Source organism: Tachypleus tridentatus, chromosome 7 (assembly GCF_004210375.1).
Source record: "Tachypleus tridentatus isolate NWPU-2018 chromosome 7, ASM421037v1, whole genome shotgun sequence".
Lineage (NCBI taxonomy): Eukaryota > Metazoa > Arthropoda > Merostomata > Xiphosura > Limulidae > Tachypleus > Tachypleus tridentatus.
Genome location: NC_134831.1, coordinates 134,552,306 through 134,577,053, shown reverse-complemented (window position 1 = coordinate 134,577,053; position 24,748 = coordinate 134,552,306). Strand labels below are relative to the sequence as shown.

The 24,748-nt window shown below is 35.1% G+C and overlaps 1 protein-coding gene across 1 annotated transcript; it reads left to right on the top strand.

Annotated features, from left to right (window-relative positions):
- Positions 1-14,905: 14,905 nt before the first annotated feature.
- On the top strand, positions 14,906-20,380 carry LOC143256649 (protein FAM43A-like). Its single transcript, XM_076514134.1, is given in 2 exon segments — positions 14,906-15,905; positions 15,908-20,380. Coding segments are annotated over 2 exon segments (930 nt in total). The 5' UTR covers positions 14,906-15,409; the 3' UTR covers positions 16,342-20,380.
- Positions 20,381-24,748: the final 4,368 nt, after the last annotated feature.

Below are 24,748 nucleotides of genomic sequence, written 5' to 3'. Positions count from 1 at the left end.
GCTAAATACCATTATCACATATCTTATAAAACAGAAAACTCTGATAGCTAAATACCATTATCACATATCTTAGAAAACAGAAAACTTTGATAGCTAAATACCATTATCACATATCTTATAAAACAGAAAACTCTGATAGCTAAATACCATTATCACATATTTTATAAAACAGGATACTCTGATAGCTAAATACTATTATCACATATCTTATAAAACAGAAAACTCTGATAGCTAAATACCATTATCACATATCTTATAAAACAGGATACTCTGATAGCTAAATACTATTTATCACATATCTTATGAAACATAAAACTCTCATAGCTGAATACCATTATTACATATCTTATAAAACAGAAAACTCTGATAGCTAAAGCGCTTTCGATGAACGAACTTTCCTTCTTCAGAGAAAGGTTGAGAAAGAATGTTCACTTTTAGAATGTTCTTAGGTTATCCCATTTATTATTTCATGGATACTGTCATGGTGAATCTATAATATAGAGTGTAAGATCAATGATCTTTCCGAATTTCGAATGCCAATGGGCACCTAAGTAGCAGAAACGTTATTAATAAAAACCATTTTTAATGAATACACAAAGACAACTAACTCAACATATATGAACAATAACAATATTAAAGAGAATACGTCTACTACCATTACAGATGGTATCCACGAACCCTTAATAGCTGACGTAAGGAAAATACTATTGGATAACCTAAACTGAAACAGATGTCAAACTACTATCGACGTTATCAGTTGATTCAAGGTAGTTAGAAGTTTGCCTCTCACTTAAATGACAATTATAAAACTATCATATAACATTCAACAAAACTTCCAAAATCACTTATCTCAAGTACATAAAGTACAGTGGAGCTTCAATAGTACTTATGAAGTAAATTGTGATAAATGTATAACAGGAAGCGTGGGATCCGATGTGACGAGTTGTATTTATTGCTGTTCCATGTTGTAGAATAACAGGAAACGTGGGATCCGATCTGACGAGTTGTATTTATTGCTGTCCCATGTTGTAGCATAACAGAAACCATGGGATCCGATCTTATGAGTTGTATTCGTTGCTGTTCCATGTTGTTGCATAACAGGAAACGTGGGATCCGATCTGACAAGTTGTATTTATTGCTGTCCCATGTTGTAGCATAACAATAAATACAAGACACTTGACTTTGACTGAGTTGTTCCATGCTGCTGGAATTGTAATGAGAAGTAATCACTTGGTAGAAGTAGAGGTCCTGTAGAAGAGTGAATATGACCCTCATTGTACCAGAACGCTCTTCAAACCATGTTTACTCCATACTGTTAAGCTTCCGCTCTGATGAACCAAATGTCTCACAATTCTTACTGTTCACATTGTCCAGTATTGATTCACAGATGCTGCCAATGATTTCAGACATCTTTCTTGACCACCAGAATCACTTTTTAAATTCGATTGATCATCTGTGGGCTTACATTTAAATGTTGCTATGGTCATTGTAATACTCTGTCGGCATCTGTCAACCAATTACAGATATATTACTCTTTTAGACTCTATGTAATACTGATTCCATGCTGTTACAAAAAATGGTCCAATCCGATAACACGTTATACTCCTAACAAAAAATTCCATATATTGCTACAATCACATTTCCGTTTGTCAAAGGGTTCTTGTAGTTGATGCACATTTGAAAATGTTTTGTGTTGTTAGTTACTTAGCCTCATTTGACTTAATACGTTTAAAGTAATTACAAGAGAATTTACTGAACGAATCTTAACGAAGATTAGCAACAAATCTTTAATGAGCTTAAGGATTTAACATAAAATACTTGTTCGTGAAGACGACTGAAACTGTGTCGGCCGATGAACAGGCAGGTTGAGTTATTGATGTGAACACGCCCTTAAACTATCCTATATAGCTTTTCTAGGTCTCATATAAGCAGATAAACCAGAAATGGGAAATAGGTTGTCAGCCATATAATTCTCATATGCTGGAGCGATGTAAAAAAAAAAAGTCTCATTGGTAAAGTCCTCTTACATGAAAAAAAATATAGATTATAATCATACTGATTTATCTATTCCTTACTGCTACTGTTTAAACTTTTCTTCTTGACTTATAAAGTCCTCTTATATGAAAAATAATTCTATATTATAATCTTACTGATTTATCTATTCCTTACTACTACTGTTTAAACTTCTTGACTTATAAAGTCCTCTTATATGAAAAATAATTCTAGATTATAATCATACTGATTTATTTATTCCTTACTGCTACTGTTTAAACTTCTTGACTTATAAAGTCCTCTTATATGAAAAAATAATTCTAGATTATAATCATACTGATTTATCTATTCCTTACTGCTACTGTTTAAACTTCTTGACTTATAAAGTCCTCTTATATGAAAAATAATTCTAGATTATAATCATACTGATTTATCTATTCCTTACTGCTACTGTTTAAACTTCTTGACTTATAAAGTCCTCTTATATGAAAAATAATTCTAGATTATAATCATACTGATTTATCTATTCCTTACTGCTACTGTTTAAACTTCTTGACTTATAAAGTCCTCTTATATGAAAAATAATTCTAGATTATAATCATAGTGATTTATCTATTCCTTACTGCTACTGTTTAAACTTCTTGACTTATAAAGTCCTCTTATATGAAAAATAATTATAGATTATAATCATAGTGATTTATCTATTCCTTACTGCTACTGTTTAAACTTTTCTTATTGACTTGCAATTGTTTTGCAAGTTTACTTTCTTGTAGATTTGTTTATTTCTTTGTCAATGATATCGGTCTTTTATATTATATTCTGCTGTTTAAAATAGTTTGTAATGCTTGGTATAATTATATTTTTATACAGTTGTTACTGCGTACCGATCCAATGCAGTTTTTGGATATTTTGTTGTTTTATTATTTCTAATTTTTGCTATATCCACATCGTCATCTGGGTGATCATGAATATATTGGTTATAGTTTAATCACTTAACATTTTTGGTCTCCAACATGTTTTGTGTTGTTTTGTTACTACTTCAAGATAACCACACTATTCATTCCCTAAAATGATGTTATTTTATCTGAGAGTTTTCGCACAGATTGCTGTTTTCAATTTCCAAATATAACGTTTATTAATAATATTTTTTCACTATTTTACTGCTTTTAGGCGAACACTGTACTTCCTTCTAAGGAAACATTTCCAGGTAATGAAAGGATTTCGAGTGCGACTTTGAATAAGCTGGTTAAAACCGACAAAGTGCATTTAACGAATTTAAAACAACTTGCATGAATAAAAACTAGTTTTAATTCTCGACGTATCATCGGTAGATAAAAGATATGAAGGTATTAAAATCTAAGTGTGAGCTGTTTACTATGATTTAATTTAAAAAAAGGTTAAGGGACTTAAAAGTTTGGTGAATCATGATTATTATACAGGATTATATTAACTCCCTGAGTGCTTTGATTTACGTAACCAAAGCGAGAATAGACGAAGAATAGTCGTAATTGATTTGAAATTGAATTATGTTTTCGACACCCAGGAAGTGAATCTTTACAAAATTTTATGTTGTAATGAGAGATATATATTAGAACAGTTTTAAAACGTATTTTTAAACAAGTGTGTGAATTGTCTTTCAACCATGAAATAGTTCAGTTGAAATCTTGTCATGCAACTACTAGTGTAAAGTTTGAAATTTGACGTAAAGATTAAGAAAGACGGTTACAATGTCAACAGGTCTGACGTAAAGATTGAGAAAGACGGTTACAATGTCAACAGGTCTGACGTAAAGATTAAGAAAGGCGGTTACAACGTCAACAGGTCTGACGTAAAGATTAAGAAAGACGGTTACAATGTCAACAGGTCTGACGTAAAGATTAAGAAAGACGGTTACAATCTCAACAGGTCTGACGTAAAGATTAAGAAAGACGGTTACAATCTCAACAGGTCTGACGTAAAGATTAAGAAAGACGGTTACAACGTCAACAGGTCTGACGTAAAGATTAAGAAAGACGGTTACAATCTCAACAGGTCTGACGTAAATATTAAGAAAGACAGTTACAATCTCAACAGGTCTGACGTAAAGATTAAGAAAGACGGTTACAATGTCAACAGGTCTGACGTAAAGAGTAAGAAAGACGGTTACAATCTCAATAGGTCTGACGTAAAGATTAAGAAAGACGATTACAATCTCAACAGGTCTGACGTAAAGATTAAGAAAGACGGTTACACTCTCAACAGGTCTGACGTAAAGATTAAGAAAGACGGTTACAATCTCAACAGGTCTGACGTAAAGATTAAGAAAGACGGTTACAATCTCAACAGGTCTGACGTAAAGATTAAGAAAGACGGTTACAATGTCAACAGGTCTGACGTAAAGATTAAGAAAGACGGTTACAATCTCAACAGGTGTGACGTAAAGATTAAGAAAGACGGTTACAATCTCAACAGGTCTGGCGTAAAGATTAAGAAAGACGGTTACAATGTCAACAGGTCTGACGTAAAGATTAAGAAAGACGGTTACAATCTCAACAGGTCTGACGTAAAGATTAAGAAAGATGGTTACAATGTCAACAGGTCTGGCGTAAAGATTAAGAAAGATGGTTACAATGTCAACAGGTCTGACATAAAGATTAAGAAAAATGGTTACAATGTCAACAGGTCTGGCGTAAAGATTAAGAAAGATGGTTACAATCTCAACAGGTGTGACGTAAAGATTAAGAAAGACGGTTACAATCTCAACAGGTCTGGCGTAAAGATTAAGAAAGATGGTTACAATGTCAACAGGTCTGACGTAAAGATTAAGAAAGATGGTTACAATGTCAACAGGTCTGACGTAAAGATTAAGAAAAATGGTTACAATGTCAACAGGTCTGGCGTAAAGATTAAGAAAGACGGTTACAATGTCAACAGGTCTGACGTAAAGATTGAGAAAGACGGTTACAATGTCAACAGGTCTGACGTAAAGATTAAGAAAGACGGTTACAATGTCAACAGGTCTGACGTAAAGATTAAGAAAGACGGTTACAATGTCAACAGGTCTGACGTAAAGATTGAGAAAAGACGGTTTGCAATGTCAACAGGTCTGACGTAAAGATTAAGAAAGACGGTTACAATCTCAACAGGTCTGACGTAAAGATTAAGAAAGACGGTTACAATCTCAACAGGTCTGACGTAAAGATTAAGAAAAGACGGTTACAATCTCAACAGGTCTGACGTAAAGATTAAGAAAGACGGTTACAATGTCAACAGGTCTGACGTAAAGATTAAGAAAGACGGTTACAACGTCAACAGGTCTGACGTAAAGATTAAGAAAGACGGTTACAACGTCAACAGGTCTGACGTAAAGATTAAGAAAGACAGTTACAATCTCAACAGGTCTGACGTAAAGATTAAGAAAGACGGTTACAATGTCAACAGGTCTGACGTAAAGAGTAAGAAAGACGGTTACAATCTCAATAGGTCTGACGTAAAGATTAAGAAAGACGATTACAATCTCAACAGGTCTGACGTAAAGATTAAGAAAGACGGTTACACTCTCAACAGGTCTGACGTAAAGATTAAGAAAGACGGTTACAATCTCAACAGGTCTGACGTAAAGATTAAGAAAGACGGTTTACAATCTCAACAGGTCTGACGTAAAGATTAAGAAAGACGGTTACAATGTCAACAGGTCTGACGTAAAGATTAAGAAAGACGGTTACAATGTCAACAGGTCTGACGTAAAGATTAAGAAAGACGGTTACAATCTCAACAGGTGTGACGTAAAGATTAAGAAAGACGGTTACAATCTCAACAGGTCTGGCGTAAAAATTAAGAAAGATGGTTACAATGTCAACAGGTCTGACGTAAAGATTAAGAAAGACGGTTACAATCTCAACAGGTCTGACGTAAAGATTAAGAAAGATGGTTACAATGTCAACAGGTCTGGCGTAAAGATTAAGAAAGATGGTTACAATGTCAACAGGTCTGACATAAAGATTAAGAAAATGGTTACAATGTCAACAGGTCTGGCGTAAAGATTAAGAAAGATGGTTACAATCTCAACAGGTCTGACGTAAAGATTAAGAAAGACGGTTACAATCTCAACAGGTCTGGCGTAAAGATTAAGAAAGACGGTTACAATGTCAACAGGTCTGACGTAAAGATTAAGAAAGACGATTACAATCTCAACAGGTCTGACGTAAAGATTAAGAAAGACGGTTACACTCTCAACAGGTCTGACGTAAAGATTAAGAAAGACGGTTACAATCTCAACAGGTCTGACGTAAAGATTAAGAAAGACGGTTACAATCTCAACAGGTCTGACGTAAAGATTAAGAAAGACGGTTACAATGTCAACAGGTCTGACGTAAAGATTAAGAAAGACGGTTACAATGTCAACAGGTCTGACGTAAAGATTAAGAAAGACGGTTACAATCTCAACAGGTGTGACGTAAAGATTAAGAAAGACGGTTTACAATCTCAACAGGTCTGGCGTAAAATTAAGAAAGATGGTTACAATGTCAACAGGTCTGACGTAAAGATTAAGAAAGACGGTTACAATCTCAACAGGTCTGACGTAAAGATTAAGAAAGATGGTTACAATGTCAACAGGTCTGGCGTAAAGATTAAGAAAGATGGTTACAATGTCAACAGGTCTGACATAAAGATTAAGAAAAATGGTTACAATGTCAACAGGTCTGGCGTAAAGATTAAGAAAGATGGTTACAATCTCAACAGGTCTGACGTAAAGATTAAGAAAGACGGTTACAATCTCAACAGGTCTGGCGTAAAGATTAAGAAAGACGGTTACAATGTCAACAGGTCTGACGTAAAGATTAAGAAAGACGGTTACAATCTCAACAGGTCTGACGTAAAGATTAAGAAAGATGGTTACAATGTCAACAGGTCTGGCGTAAAGATTAAGAAAGATGGTTACAATGTCAACAGGTCTGACATAAAGATTAAGAAAAATGGTTACAATGTCAACAGGTCTGGCGTAAAGATTAAGAAAGATGGTTACAATCTCAACAGGTGTGACGTAAAGATTAAGAAAGACGGTTACAATCTCAACAGGTCTGGCGTAAAGATTAAGAAAGATGGTTACAATGTCAACAGGTCTGACGTAAAGATTAAGAAAGATGGTTACAATGTCAACAGGTCTGACGTAAAGATTAAGAAAAATGGTTACAATGTCAACAGGTCTGGCGTAAAGATTAAGAAAGACGGTTACAATGTCAACAGGTCTGACGTAAAGATTGAGAAAGACGGTTACAATGTCAACAGGTCTGACGTAAAGATTAAGAAAGACGGTTACAACGTCAACAGGTCTGACGTAAAGATTAAGAAAGACGGTTACAATGTCAACAGGTCTGACGTAAAGATTGAGAAAGACGGTTGCAATGTCAACAGGTCTGACGTAAAGATTAAGAAAGACGGTTACAATCTCAACAGGTCTGACGTAAAGATTAAGAAAGACGGTTACAATCTCAACAGGTCTGACGTAAAGATTAAGAAAGACGGTTACAATCTCAACAGGTCTGACGTAAAGATTAAGAAAGACGGTTACAATGTCAACAGGTCTGACGTAAAGATTAAGAAAGACGGTTACAACGTCAACAGGTCTGACGTAAAGATTAAGAAAGACGGTTACAACGTCAACAGGTCTGACGTAAAGATTAAGAAAGACAGTTACAATCTCAACAGGTCTGACGTAAAGATTAAGAAAGACGGTTACAATGTCAACAGGTCTGACGTAAAGAGTAAGAAAGACGGTTACAATCTCAATAGGTCTGACGTAAAGATTAAGAAAGACGATTACAATCTCAACAGGTCTGACGTAAAGATTAAGAAAGACGGTTACACTCTCAACAGGTCTGACGTAAAGATTAAGAAAGACGGTTACAATCTCAACAGGTCTGACGTAAAGATTAAGAAAGACGGTTACAATCTCAACAGGTCTGACGTAAAGATTAAGAAAGACGGTTACAATGTCAACAGGTCTGACGTAAAGATTAAGAAAGACGGTTACAATGTCAACAGGTCTGACGTAAAGATTAAGAAAGACGGTTACAATCTCAACAGGTGTGACGTAAAGATTAAGAAAGACGGTTACAATCTCAACAGGTCTGGCGTAAAATTAAAAAGATGGTTACAATGTCAACAGGTCTGACGTAAAGATTAAGAAAGACGGTTACAATCTCAACAGGTCTGACGTAAAGATTAAGAAAGATGGTTACAATGTCAACAGGTCTGGCGTAAAGATTAAGAAAGATGGTTACAATGTCAACAGGTCTGACATAAAGATTAAGAAAAATGGTTACAATGTCAACAGGTCTGGCGTAAAGATTAAGAAAGATGGTTACAATCTCAACAGGTCTGACGTAAAGATTAAGAAAGACGGTTACAATCTCAACAGGTCTGGCGTAAAGATTAAGAAAGACGGTTACAATGTCAACAGGTCTGACGTAAAGATTAAGAAAGACGATTACAATCTCAACAGGTCTGACGTAAAGATTAAGAAAGACGGTTACACTCTCAACAGGTCTGACGTAAAGATTAAGAAAGACGGTTACAATCTCAACAGGTCTGACGTAAAGATTAAGAAAGACGGTTACAATCTCAACAGGTCTGACGTAAAGATTAAGAAAGACGGTTACAATGTCAACAGGTCTGACGTAAAGATTAAGAAAGACGGTTACAATGTCAACAGGTCTGACGTAAAGATTAAGAAAGACGGTTACAATCTCAACAGGTGTGACGTAAAGATTAAGAAAGACGGTTACAATCTCAACAGGTCTGGCGTAAAAATTAAGAAAGATGGTTACAATGTCAACAGGTCTGACGTAAAGATTAAGAAAGACGGTTACAATCTCAACAGGTCTGACGTAAAGATTAAGAAAGATGGTTACAATGTCAACAGGTCTGGCGTAAAGATTAAGAAAGATGGTTACAATGTCAACAGGTCTGACATAAAGATTAAGAAAAATGGTTACAATGTCAACAGGTCTGGCGTAAAGATTAAGAAAGATGGTTACAATCTCAACAGGTCTGACGTAAAGATTAAGAAAGACGGTTACAATCTCAACAGGTCTGGCGTAAAGATTAAGAAAGATGGTTACAATGTCAACAGGTCTGACGTAAAGATTAAGAAAAATGGTTACAATGTCAACAGGTCTGGCGTAAAGATTAAGAAAGATGGTTACAATGTCAACAGGTCTGGCGTAAAGATTAAGAAAGATGGTTACAATGTCAACAGGTCTGGCGTAAAAATTAAGAAAGACGGTTACAATCTCAACAGGTCTGACGTAAAGATTAAGAAAGACGGTTACAATCTCAACATGTCTGACGTAAAGATTAAGAAAGATGGTTACAGCGTCAACAGGTCTGGCGTAAAGATTAAGAAAGATGGTTACAGCGCCAACAGGTCTGGCGTAAAGATTAATAAAGGTAGTAAGAGACTCCTACAAAGACACATATGAAAAATCTCTGCAAGTCTAATGTAAAGAGTAAGAAAGATGGTTAAGATGCTTACACGCCTGATGTGAAGAGTGATAAAAAAAGGTTAAAAGATATTCAGATCTGATGTAAAAGTAAGAAAGACAGTTTGTGTACAGAACTGCTATAACTCTAGATAATTGAAATATCTTCAGGTCTGCTGTAAAGAGTAATAAATATGGTTAAAATATCTACAGATCTGATGTTAAAAACATGAACTACAGTTAAGGTGTCTATAGCACTCGTGTAAACAGTAATATAGACAGTTAAAAAAGTATACAGCCTGTATAATACAGGCCTGATGTTAAGAGTAGGATAAATGGTTACAAGGAAGGATATACAGTTAAATAGCCAAAAGCCTAAAAACATCACACAACCATTTTAAGAGTTCTCTCGGAAGTGACGTAAGGAATAATGAAAAAGGCGTACATTGGAGTACGAAAGAATATGGAAGTGAAAGGAGAGAACAAACAAAATCATAAAACATAACAATTAAAAATATGGCGGATGACGTATATATACTTCTAGTAATTAAATAATAGTTTAACATAAATGTTCAGAGTATATCGTCGATAACTATATCATTATTACCACAATGTTTTTAAAAGAATCACAGTGGAGATGAAGAAATGAGTTTTAGTGATATTTAACAAAATCAATTGGAAACAATGATTACCAGTATATGAGGAAACTACATAACGTCGTCACAGTAAAAATATGGATAGAAAGTTTGGTAAAACATTACGAAAAGAAATCGATGCTTTGTGAAGCTTTGAGCTTAACTACAAACAAACAAAAAAACAACAACAAACACCAGTAATGAGTCTGTGACATAAATAGTATAGTGTGAACAAAAGAGCTGTAATGTCTTTGTAGTCTGCTTCTGACATTTCGGTTTCAGTGCTTTCGAAGATATATTTTACCCTGCTAAAACATCTGTAAATATCCAGATATTCAACAAAGGGTCACCTGTACAATATTGGTTAATTTAAAAAAAAATCTTATATATATTTCTCGGTTTCTAATTTTACTTTGCTCCTGAAGTGTCATTATCGGTTTCTAATTTTACTTCGCTCCTGAAGCGTCAGTATCGGTTTCTAATTTTACTTCGCTCCTGAAGCGTCATTATCGGTTTCTAATTTTACTTCGCTCCTGAAATGTCACTGATCACAGATATAGATCCCAATACCTGTTAAGAAAGGGTTGTATCATCTTAATTGTAGGATGGAACGAAAAAAAGTGCCTTCTTACTTCGGTAGGATTTTGAGTTCATCGAAAGGAAGACATTGCAATAGGTATAAGAACCTACTTTTCACTTCCTGTGGGCCCATGTTTAATCTTGCAGCATGAACTTGATTAGTAAAAGTTTGAAATCCTGAAGGACAGCTATCAAGATGGATCGACATTCTTCTGTAGTCATAGTACACCTTTCAAAATGGAGTCTTTTATTGTAAAATTGTTGATGCAGAGATGATTGGTCTAAAAAAACAACAAGAGTGTTGCTATGATAATAGAAACATTAGGTTCAGATAAGAGAAATAAACTGAAGTTTCAAAATATCTCTACGGAACAGTCCAGATAGTGTTATTTGATGTAATTTAGAAAAGAGATAGATATTGATTATGCCTAACTTTTAGCAATATTCGTTGTAAATAGTTGATACAATTCTAAAAAAAGAACCGTTTAGCAGCTAGTTTTCTGTATAAGTAAATGGTATCACAACCATGTTCATTATCTGATGCATGCAGTCAGTACGAGTGGAATGAATTCGAAACTAATTTATTATTTAATAAGTAATATTTATGCAGATGTTTTAAGTTACGTGATTGGAACATTAGCTGGTACACTTGGAATTGTAATACACGATTCTGAAACAGATAACCCGTTCTTAATCAGAAGTGGAACTTCGGCAGATAATTGTGATGTACTTGCATGATGTAGTGGAAAGTAAATTCACATAGGACATAGAAGAGATTTCAGTACATTACTCAGTCACAGATCTCAACAACTCCGTGATCCATCTGTGACTATCAACCTGAAAGCACTCAGTTGGAACTGAACTGCAAACAAGAGCATTATCTTTGGCTTGGTGAGCACTTTGTGATTATTAAGTGTTTATCTAACCAAGCGTTCGTAATCTGTATTAATCACATACTACTCGAAATAATTTATATAAAGCATAACTGATTTACTTACATGCACAATGTGTCACCTGATATTAATTAATTTCTATACTATCGAATCACTGTACGCTACCTTCCACGTGGTATTGTTGAGGTATGTCTTTATAGCATGCAATAGATTACTTTATCAGTGAAGCGTGGTCTTGTGTTGTTTAGATTATCTTAATGTATGGATATATTTATTCTTCTTCAGTAAAAATGACTTAAAGAGAATATAATCAAGTGGTAAAGTGGTAATAATATTTGATAATTTTATACAGTTCTTATATACCTGTTGTAATGTACAGAACTTACTAGACTTGATATCTATTATTTCAGTCAGAGTTATTTATAAGATCTTTATAATTTGGTAAAGAGATTGAGTAAAGTAGGAATATTGTTACATTAGATCAGAATTATAATAATAAATGAAATTAAAAAATTGGTATGAACTATAAATATTAAATATTAAACACTAACATTAAATATTAAATTATAAATATAAAAACATTATATAAATAGACACATTTCTATAGTTATCTACTCCCATACCCCTGGTGCCCGGTATGGTCAGGTAGTTAGAGCGTTCGACTCGTTATCTAAGGGTCGTAGGTTTGAATTCCCGTTCCACCAAACATACTCGCCATTTCAGCCGTTATAAAGTGACAGTCAATCCCACTATTCGTTGGTAAAAGAGTAGCCCAGGAGTTGGTGGTGGGTGGTGATAACTAGCTACCTTCCCTCTAGCCTTACACTGTTAAATTAAAAACCGCTAGTGTAGATAGTCCTCGTGTAACGTTGCGTGAAATTCCAAACAGACTCATTCGCTGGTGGAAAAATAATAAATCAAATTCCTCGCTATGTTAGTTGTTTAAAGCAAAGACTCGGATATTTACTGAGCTGAGCGCGATTTCAGTCAGTTGTTTGATCTACTGATGCTGCCTGATAACTAACGTTACTGATGTGTTTATGGGTGATACAGTTCAGCCCAATCAGTGTAAATACGCTTAGTGTTGCACATCCTTCAGTGGTCGCTTAGGTTCTCCATGCGTTTTGCACATTCGAAATTTCAGAGGGTAAAAATCCTTCACGTCAGTACAAACCAGATAATATGCTTTTATTACTTATAGAAGCTACATTTCTACTCCATTTTGTCATCTTATGATGTGGCAGACTGTTTTAGTTTTACACCTTTAAAGGCACCCATCCTTGGAAAGCAATATTATAAACAGTTTCGATCCATCATGGGCACTCATACAGATCCACGTACAACAGGTTTTAACATACCATCAGCACCTTATCTCTAACTTTAAATCCGTATATTACACGAGCTGTTGGACCACAGAGTGAGAGATGTTGACCATCTAGATATTACAGCATGCATGAGAATGACACGTTTGTTACACTACAGAGTGAGAGATAGATAGATGGATACGTATATTCGAACTTCTAGGAAGAAATACTTCACTGCACTGAGAACATCTGGTAGAATATATTTGACAGTTTAAACCAGCCTTCTATGCTATATTTTGTTTTCTGGAAAATATTTTCAACTAATTTTTATTGATAGAAGATTTGTTCTGATTTATATTTTTGGATGGATGAGTAACATTTGTTTATATGGATAGTATTACACATTATAATTTATTTCAGGCGAGTTCCTGATTTATTATGTTACGTACGTTACGTATTACGATTTCAAATACCGGGAAATTTGAATTTAGACGGTAATTGAATGTCAGTATATATGAAATTTATCACAGTTGCCAACAAGATTCATAAACACAATTTTCTTTCTTGACGCAAATGTAGTTTAATATACAAACAACAATACAATTTGTAATAACGGTTCTTACGAATATTTATTACAAATAATTTATATACAAAAGTTTTACAAGTTTAGAAACAATATTGAGTCTTCTATTTGATCCGGATTTGAATCTTTCATCGAAGGTTCACGGAGAGCGAATTAATTCTACGTTGATACACATATGGATGTGTAAATGCTGGCTACCTATACTCTTGTCCGGTCTCACTTATATTTTTCACAGATGGCAATATTTAATGTCCTTCTAGAAATACTAACGTCCGAAGTTAATTCTCTGAAGTTGAACGGTTCATAATGTTCGTAATCTATAAATGTTCGTGGTCAAATATCTGTAGTTTTCCGATTAATAAACGTTTATCATAATTACAGCTTCTGAGGTTTATGGTATACTATTTATAACAAACCAACGATATTAAACTGTCTCCCCGCGTATTGAGATGGCTACTTTTAATATTCATTAGGCGAGATTTGCGAAAATTTAGCTAACAGCTAATAATACTGGCAGCCACTAGTGTTTTGTATACGTCGTATATTGTTGATTCTTACGCTCGAGAATCTTCTACAAACTTAGAGAATAGGCGGAACTTTCGCAATACACTAAGTTACGTGAATTTCTAAATATATGTTAAACTGAAACAAATATAGATATTAAAATAAATGTATAACACTGAATCCGTTACAATAGGAATCGGTCATAGCTGCGGTTGTTATAGGTTTATAAGTATAAGTAAGCGTGTATTCCGTTTGTTTGTAGTGAATCACAAAGCAACACAATGAGAAATCTATGCTCAGTCTACCACGGGTATCAAAGCCCAGTTTCTAGCGTTATATAGCCGCAGACTTGCCCCTGTGGGAGATGCCTATAATTATATAAAGATTACAATTTAGTGCTAGTTTAGTCCTAATTTATATGTATTGTGTTACTACTTTATTAATAATTAATTAGCCTTATACAAAAATTATTACATAATTCCCATGCATATGCATGTGGTGTAAATTGCTGTATAAAAAACACGCTTAACATAACAAAATAACAGGATTATTTTGAGTGCTTGAGTAACATAACACGTTACGCTAATATAATAAGTAGTCAAACAACGATTTACATGTGTAATAAAGCGATGTATTTAGGTGGAACATACTACACGTTTCGACGGAACAGTGATGCGTGTTGTGTACTTACTGCTGCGCAAATAAATCTCAAGTAGTTTTATCCTAGTTTTTGATCGTGAAGCAATATAAACATTAAATAACAAAACTGTACCATGCTAACATTGGTTTTCACCTTTTTTGTTTACCACGTGAGTATAAATCTAGCAAAACAAGCTTTGCCGGGAAGTGGCTTCCTTTGGGAGCTGCGGTTCTGCACCTAACAACGGTTTTACTTCGACCAATAAGACCTGCGAATGTTTTTATGACGTCATGCAACAGAACTAGCAGCAGGTAGTATCCTTGTGCGATTGTGGCGTCAGGTACGGCGCATATAGTTACTATGGCGAAGGTTTGTGGTGCTTTAAAAGATTGTTTCAATATTGAAAATCAGTATTTTATCTGACTGTCCAAACGTCAAGTTAATGTTTGTGTGACAAAGTAAGTGTTAGTGATGATCAGTGAATTCTAAATTCTGGAAATATTCATCAAGTGGCGATTACCATTACTATCTGTCTTCGCGCGCTCTGTAAGAATCCCACAGCCCTGAAAGGCTGTCTCGAGCAGGTGTTAGCGACGTCAGGGAATTTCAGGACCCTGCGGCGACGTCTGAAAGAAGCCAAGCAAGGAACTGCTCTGGGTACCCGTTCCTGAAGCCATTGAACTGACCTTATTCAAAGATAGTTTTATATTATGAGCGTAGTGTAACACAAGAATGGCACTAGGAATGAGTTTCGCGTTTAACTTTACAGATCGCAACGTTTGCTCTAAGTAACAGCGTGCTCAAAGAAACACAATAATGGCCGTGTCGACCAAGTCTTTTAATCCTTCTAATGTAAAACGAAAACTCAAGTTCTGGAACAAGAAATCATTATCGATAACTGAGTACGACCCTACGTACAAAGTGATCTACCTAGGAAACGTCGTAACGCCATGGGCAAAGGGAGAAAACTGCGTAGACAAACCGCTGTCTACTTTGTGGAAAAATTACTGTTCAAATGTTAAACAAGAAATCAATATGAAAGTTACGGTGTGTAACTCGGGTATCAAAGCGGTAACAAAAGAACACGGGCTTACAGAGTACTGGGCCAACAGAATAACGTTCTGTACTCACAGTCTTCATTATCCACGGGTATTTTGCTGGGTGTATCGGCACGAGGGTCGGCGGATGAAACAAGAACTGCGGTGTCACGCGGTTCTGTGTACGAAAGACGAGAAGGCACAAACGATGGCAGTTCAGTTAAACCAAAAACTCGCCGCGACGCTTCAAGAGTTTCGCCGAGAAAAGCTCAGTCGACAAAGGCGCGACTGTCTCTGGCAAACTCAGTTGTTGAGCATCCAAGTCTTCCTCGGAGGAAACAGCTACTGATTACTGGGACAGTAAACTTTAGGCCTCCGATGGAACGTTCAAGGAGCGCCCCCAAATTAACATCAATTGATGAGATTGAAGAGGAGCTGGAAGAAGAGGGAGATGAATTCGAGGACTTGATGAGCGGTTCGCTGGTTTCAGAACAGGAGTCAACGTCTGACATCGTACCAGATGACATTGACTCTCTCTCAGACCAGTACCTGGTCATGGGCAGAGAGAGCGATTCGCTCGATTCAGATTCAGTGGAAGAGGTTCCCAATCCTCGATCTCTTAAACCGCTGAACTCAATAGATGAAGAAACGGACAATATCTCTGATGAGTCTGGCTACTCAGAAGAGAAGGAATACGTTTCGAGACTGTAGTACATGATACTTCAGCCAGTCTCTCAAGAAGAATCGTGTAAGATGAACGTGTAAATAGTGTAAAAAAGTGTGATTCGATGTTACTACTTCCAGAAATGCTTGTTTTCTTTTATTCTCTTGTTTTAAGTATTTGTGTAGGTAGGTATGACTTTTCCATAGCTTTTAGTACGCAAATGTTAAATATTTTTCTACGTTTAGTGCTTTTAAGTTTCACGTATTCATGCTGCTGGCTTAAAATTATAGTTTTTTTAAACGAGGAGTAAACAACTAAAACCTTTAAAATAATTTCACATTTGAGACACCGTTGTTTAATCGTGAAAATAAACTACAATGTTTTATGAAGTCTCATCTACAGAGTGGTCTTAACACTACTGAATTAATTCTTTGAAAACGAGTTTGTTTTGGAATTTCGCACAAAGCTACTCGAGGGCTATCTGTGCTAGCCGTCCCTAATTTAGCAGTGTAAGACTAGAGGGAAGGCAGCTAGTCATCACCACCCACCGCCAACTCTTGGGCTACTCTTTTACCAACGAATAGTGGGATTGACCGTCACATTATACACCCCCACGGCTAGGAATTGAAAACGAGAGTACATGTGAAAAGTTATGATGTTGTTGTATGCTACATGAATCAGTTAGGACTAACTTGAAAGTAATTTTCGTTTCGTTGGTGTTGGAGCACAAAAATAAATAAGGCATATATGACCATGACAAACCTGATGTTTATCCCCTAATTATCTTGCTTACAATGTTTAATAAAGTTCAGCTATATTTTTCTGGTAATGATGTTTCTTTTGTGCAGTGGCGTATTTAAGTACGAGCAAGAGGGGATTCAGCCCCAGAGCCCATGGTTTTCATGGAGGTCCATTGATAATTTTATTTTATGTAAAATTACATGGGTGATAGAGTCCACAAAAAGACCCTGTGCTCAAACAACCTTAAATCCGCCACTGCTTTTGTCTTCAAGATGTAATTATACCTTTATACGTGTGTGTATACATGAAAGTGTCCCCAGTTCGCTGCAGTTTTGGAACCTTGGAAGTATAATATTAGGCCTAATAAACTCCCTGAGCTGGTGTCACGTATATGAAAGATATGTAAATAAAAACTATCTCTTAAAAAAAGTTAGTTCATACATTCCATCCACAGGTTTTAAGATAGTAAATTAGACATTCAAAAGCTAAGTTCATTTATGTTGTCTAAAATTTAAAGGTAGGCGTTTGCTTATTTATTATTAAGCACAAAGCTTCACAATGGATGGACTATCTGTGCCCTTCCCACCGTGAGTGTCGAAACTCGGATTCTAACAGTAAAAGCCCGCAGACATGCCGCTGTGCCACTAGGGGGCGCATAAATGAGTGAGAAATAAAACGAAAACCTTATTACCGGGCAAGGCGGATAAGAAAAATTTGGGAAACCAAAATTTGTTTTGCCATTTTTATTTTTATTTTTTTGTATAAATGCATATGACTCCTTATTTATCTAGTTGGGGTATCATCCTGAATTTAACATATTTTCATTCAAATATTTTGATATTTAAAGAATGCCATAAGTGACTTTCGTCATTGGGCGTTTTACCAACGCATTACGTACTAACAATTACATAAAAAGAACTACCTTCGAGTTGTTTTATCACGTATTGTTAAAGAGAACGTATTTGTTCTGTTCATAAGTTATACTTTTTACTACGTAGTACTGTTTGCAAAATGTCTACAGAGGTAATAAATAAAATAACCGATTTCTAGTATATTTCAAATGATATAAATATTTCTGTTGACTCAGATAAAACGCGAAAACTTATTTGATTGACTTTTAATTTTTACCAAATCGTGCTTCGTATTGTCCAGTCTCAACAATATGATTTCATGATTTTTAAACCATTAATCTAAAGGAAAACTGCCAATAATATTTAACATTATTTAAAAGTCATTTGATGTTTACGTAATGCATGGTAAATCCCACAATATTACAGTCATTATTATGAGAGACAGTTGTCGAAATGTTCTTGTCCTAATGTAGATTTAATTATGCTCCTTATAAACATGGGTGGGCCCAGCATAGCCAAGCGTGTTAAGGCGTTTGACTCGCAATCCGAGGGTCGCGGGTTCGAATTCCCGTCGCACCAAACATGCTCGCCCTTTCAGCCGTGGGGGCGTTATAATGTTACGGTCAATCTCACTATTCTTTGGTAAAAGAGTAGCCCAAGAGTTGGCAGTGGGTGGTGATGACTAGCTGCCTTCCCTCTAGTCTTACACTGCTAAATTAAGGACGGCTAGCGCAGATAGCCCTCGAGTAACTTTGCGAGAAATTCAAAACAAACACAAACATTATAAACATGGGTGTTTATAACGCTAATGTTCGGGATTCCATCACTGTAGTGAGTGCAGTAAAGGTAGTCTTTTGTGCAGCTGTGAGCTTTTAAACAAGTGAATAGACAAGCCGTAATGATACTTTGAAAAAACTTCAAAGGTTTTCAGTACAAAATAATTAGTGGTTAAATGAAGATGAAACATTTAAGCTAAACAGTTTAGATTAAAAACAAAGTTAATACATCCACTGTTGCTTCACCTACCTACCTCAAAGTTCTGTTACTGCAAAATTAGATGATTTTCTTAGATGAATGCTTTCTCATCTTTAGAAAAAACGAATACTTAAAGACATCTTTCTCATTGTTAAAATCACACGAGGTACAACAATAGCTTTAACGTGATAATTAAATGGATTATTGTGCAAAGAAAAAGCACACACACACTTAATCATGCGAGTTAATGAAAACGTTTGTAACCACGCTGATACCACACGTTGGAAGAATAATACTATTGTACAAATACGTTAATTTCTTATAATTATGACATGGATTGGTCTCTTATATAGTAATTATCTTTACAGCCAGCCCTTTAAGAACTCAGTTTGTCTTATATGAATTATGTATGAACAATATGTACATAGATGACTATTATAGTTGAGATATTCTGTCTGCTATTTCCATGTTAGCAGTACACCTACCTTTCAATATTAAGTTCATTCCAGGATTATTATATTCATCGTTATCAAATATAACATGTCAGGTCTCGTGACGTTTCTTGACACTGCCATTCTCGTACGACAGATTGCCATGCATTGATTCAGAACCTTATGCTTACCCTTCGCCTTCTACAAAGCAATGGCAGAGAAAAGGCTCAGAGATGAATTTAATTTTAAAATGAAACATGTTGTTTTTTGTGTGTAACTATCTATAATGTTTTTATGAAACTCGCTGAAAATGTTTGATGTGTTGTTGTCGTTTCCATTTATTTATATTGCGCGGTGAAAACCCAGCAATAATCATTGTCATATACAAATAAAGAAAAACGTTATAATGTTAATTCAAATAAATGTATTGGTGAAAAAAAGTTCCTTGTGTTTATGAACTTAATTTAAACCTAATTTGTTTCAGAATTTTATTTTATTTCTTTTAGACTGTTAGAATGTAGAGTAATCAAATTTAGAGAGATATACTTTAACTGACGAACCAAAAACACTGTCGCAGTAAACTATGGGTCTGGCATGGCCAGGTGGTTAAGGCACTCGACTCGTAATCTGAGGGTCGCGGGTTGGAATCCCCGCCGCACCAAAGATGCTCGCTTTTTCAGCCGTGGAGGCGTTATAATGCGACGGTCAATCCCACTATTCATTGGTAAAAGAGTAGCCCAAGAATTGGCGGTGGGTGGTGATGGATAGCTGCCTTCCCTTTAGTCTTACACTGCAAAATTAGGGACGACTAGCGTAGATAGCCCTCGTGTAGCTTTGCGTGAAATTCAAAACAAACAAACAAACAATCAATCCCGTCTCTACATGTATTCTGCCTTTCGACCGTGAGGACATTATAATTTGACGGTATAGATTATTCATTGGTATAAAAGAGTAGTTCAAGAGTTGGCGGTGAGTGGTTTTGACTAGCTGACTTCAATTCCATTACTTTTAAATTGTCATGACTAACACATATAGTTCTCGAATAGCTCTGCGCAAATTCATTAACAAATAAATGGTTTTGAAATTATTGTCGTGTTCTCATTTTAATTTCCTTTTGTTATCTTAACCTATGTGTACTACTTTCATCGGATGTTTTATTCGAAATTTTAAATATCCAAAGCAATGTCTTGCTAAAAAATATACATTTGTTACCACCTATTGCGTGTTGTTAAAATTGTGCGTCACGTGTATTTCCCAACTGCCACTACGTCATATTGAATTCGTGAAGCATGCGCATTTGCTATCTTCTATTGCATCATATTAAGTTATTATACCATTTTCAATCAGTCAAGAGTGTGTTGGGTTAACCCCATATTTTGATTAAATGGAGAAAGAATCAAAATTCGGATACCAACTTATAAATAATAGGAAGTTACTTTATATTTATATGTCTTTTTTTTTTTAAACAATTAGTCTAAAATATTTCTACAAATAACGAAAGTTCACGCGTTACTGCGTATTCAGAACTACTTTGTATACTTAATATAATTAACCTGAGTTTATCAAACGTGTGTTATCTATTCAATTTCTACTTTTATCTGTTATTATCACAGTTTTAGTAATTGTGCTGTGAGTATCGTGTTCACACGATACAGGAATTACAAAGCACCATCATTAAGCTAAGTAATAAAGTTACTACAAATACCATCATCAAGCTAAGTAATAAAGTTACTACAAATACCATCATCAGGCTAAGTAATAAAGTTACTACAAATACCATCATCAGGCTAAGTAATAAAGTTACTACAAAGCACCATCATCAGGCTAAGTAATAAATTTACAACAAATACCATCATCAGGCTAAGTAATAAAGTTACTATAAATACCATCATCAGGCTAAGTAATAAAGTTACTACAAAGCACCATCATCAGGCTAAGTAATAAAGTTACTACAAATACCATTATCAGGCTAAGTAATAAAGTTACTACAAAGCACCATCATTAGGCTAAGTAATAAAGGTATTACAAAGCACCATCATCAGGCTGAGTAATAAAGTTACTACAAATACCATTCTTTATATGGATGTCTGTGAGTTAGCAAGCTAATTTCTTGTAAGTTTTAAATATATTAATATAGTAACTGGAAATTGTCTGTCTGTGTACATGGGCTGCTCTGTTTTACGGTTGTTGTTTTTTCAAAGCAAAGTGTATGTGTATGTGTGTATTTTTCTTATAGCAAAGCTACATTCAGGATTTCGGCTGAGTCCACCGCGGGGAATCAAACCCCTGATTTTAACGTTGTAAATCCGTGGACTCACCGCTGTACCAGCGGGGGGGGGGAAGAGAAGAGAAATAGAAAGGTCTCTGAAGAAGGGCACATTTTCACTTTTTATGGGGCCCGACATGGCCAGGTCATTAAAACACTCGGCTCGTAATCATAGGGTTGCGGGTTCGAATCTACGTCACACCAAACATACTCGTTCTCTCAGCCGTGAGGGCGTTGTAATATGAAGGTCAATCCCAGTATTCATGGGTAAAAGAGTAGCCCAAGAGTTGGCGGTGGGTGGTGATGACTAGCTGCCGTCCCTAATTTTGCAGTGTAAGACTAGAGGGAAGGCAGCTAATCATCACCACCCACCGCCAACTCTTGGGCTATTCTTTTACCAACAAATAGTGGGACTGACTGTCACATTATAACGACCCTATGACTGAAAGGGTGAGCATTGTGGTGAGAGGGGATTCAAACCCGGACTCTTAGATTATGGGTCGAGTGTCTTAACCATCTGGCCATGCCGGGCCAGGCTATTTTAGTTAAAATCTTACAACCATAATTTCTCAATACAATTTTACTTCTTGCAGACCAAACAATAATATGTTATGAAATTTAAAATGAAAGTTGCGTCTTTACCTATCTTTCTTCTGTATTGAGATATTGTTTAACTTTTCTTTAAGCCATAAAGCCAAATAATAAAATATGTTTTATTATGTCATTACACCAAATAAAAAGATGTGATTCAATATTTTCTCTAATTTATGAGTTTTCCTTAACCTGTCAGTGTCACCACTCCATATAACGAGATTTAGTTTAAACGTTTTCTTGACATATTATTGTCTTCAAGCCAAGTAACTAAATATTGTAACGTTTACAATCAGAGTTCATTGATAGCATATAATTGCTATAAAAACAAGCTGTTTTATATAGTTGAGGTTAAGTTTAAGGTTTCCTTTTAGCCCTATAACAACAATATATAAGGTTTAAAAATGGCTTTGTAACAGTCTTGGAATATAGATATAATCAAAAAACTTTTCCTGTATCTCTGTCTGTTAAAGCAAAAAGTGTACAATAAAAAAATATATGTTAATAAGAAATGATACAGTGAACAGAGATAGGGGTAGATAAAGTTTTATACTATTATACCTTGATTTATCTAGTATAATATTCTAATACCGAATATTGCTACATTGTTATTGTACCTTACTAGGTTAACTCTAATTATTTCATCTCTTAATTAACAATCCTTCTGAATATCAATACAACCTTGAAACGTCCATAAGGGGTTAGAGGTCACTAGAAGATAAGGTCAGATGATAATCCAATTACTTTGTTTTGTTATGACGTATAATTTGTTGTCGTTTACCCCATAATACAAAACATAAGGAGGATAAAAACCTGTTGGATTTCACAATGACTGAGGTCAAGAATGCATTGACCTTTAATTTATTTGTCTTGGAGCGTTGACAAATACTGTTGATAGAGTTAGTTGTTATCGTATGCAGTTTTGGTATTAGTTCAGTTTCTAAAACCTATTCGAAGAGCCTTTCATTGTTTATGTGAACGTCCACGACATCTGTAATAAAGAAGTTCTATTCGCCTCATTAACTTTAATAACATACTAGTGGTTACTGTGGGCAAGTTTCCCATAGGCCTTTGAAAAGTCTTGTTAAGTTCATAGCCTTCTGAAGACCTAGATTCATATCTACTGATCTTTTCTAGCCAAGTCTCCATACCTTCAAAACGTTAGCATAAAAAAGCTTTATTATTTTTTATCAGAAGTTAATTTGCTTTGAGATAAAACCATGTTGGCCTATATTTTGTGTTTATCGCAAGGAATCGAGCCACAGATTTTATCGTTGTAAGTTCATAAACTTACTGCTGTTCCACTGGAAGACTTTTATCAAAAGATAGTGATACTGTTACAATAATAACATTTGTATAGTAATCACTAGGTATAATACTTAAAACGTAGAACTAATTATAATAATTTGAAAAAGTATAAAGAACTTTATTTACTTGAAACGTAGATCAAACGACAATTACTTGAAAATGTGGAAACAGTTACAGTTGTTTAAACACGTGGAAATAGAACGAATTATAGTTACTTGAAAACGTGGAACTTGTTAAAATTGCTTGAAAACGTGCAACTACCCGAGTGTTAAATTCTCTAATTAGATGATGCATAAATCACCATTACAAAAAATACTTAACAGTGTACTTGTGATGATTGGATATCAATATTTGTCTTGGTCTATAGAATATATTATTTGTTTTGTTTTGAATTTAACTAGCTACTTTCCCCCAGCTACCATCAACAAGGAATAGTGGGATGAACCGTCATTGGTAGTTCAATATGAACACGCAAGTGTAAATATTACTTACTTACTTTTATTTCATTGGATTCTGGTTTTACTAATTTCTACAATATAAACTAATTATTATCTAATCAATAATTAAACGATTGTAAAAGCAACTAATGATCTGACTAATAAGTAGGAATCTAATAAAAGAAAATAGTGACTAACCAACAGATGGCGTTTTCCTAAACCTGAGTCGTCTATGTGACATGGATATCGGGCGTAAAATATCCATAATGTATTCGATTTTGATTACACATACACAGGATGTAACATATGATGAGATAAGATTACAACCGGAACAAAAGATGACCAAGTTATGATTGGTCGCATTATCATCATCTGTATGTTTAATTATAGTACTTCTTGTTTTGTGGTCCTGAAAATGAGCCTTCTTCTTCCTTACATCTGTTATTCAGACTAAAACCTAGTAGACGTTCAGCAGATAGCTGCAAGCCACGCTGACCGTGACTGGAACTCCTCGGTATTTCGTCATTACTCATTGTTATTCCATTGATTACCTAAATGTGCAAAATTCCGAGATATGGATGCGATCGCGCTGGAAATGTTGACATCCCTTGTTTAAGCAAATCCATCCATCAAGCCGAAAGATGCCGTGACGATACTCAAAATTAGGTTTGGTGCTGACAAGGCAGTAGTGATAGCAGTAATAGTAGTAGTAACCTTCCGCCAGAAAAAGGTGTCCAACCTCGGTGAAGATAGATATAATTGATTTGAGATTGAAAAAAAGAGACAGTTCGTGTATGTTCCCGTTGCTGGTAAGGTGGTGCAGCCGCTCCGAAGCCCTATATCATTTTTGTTTC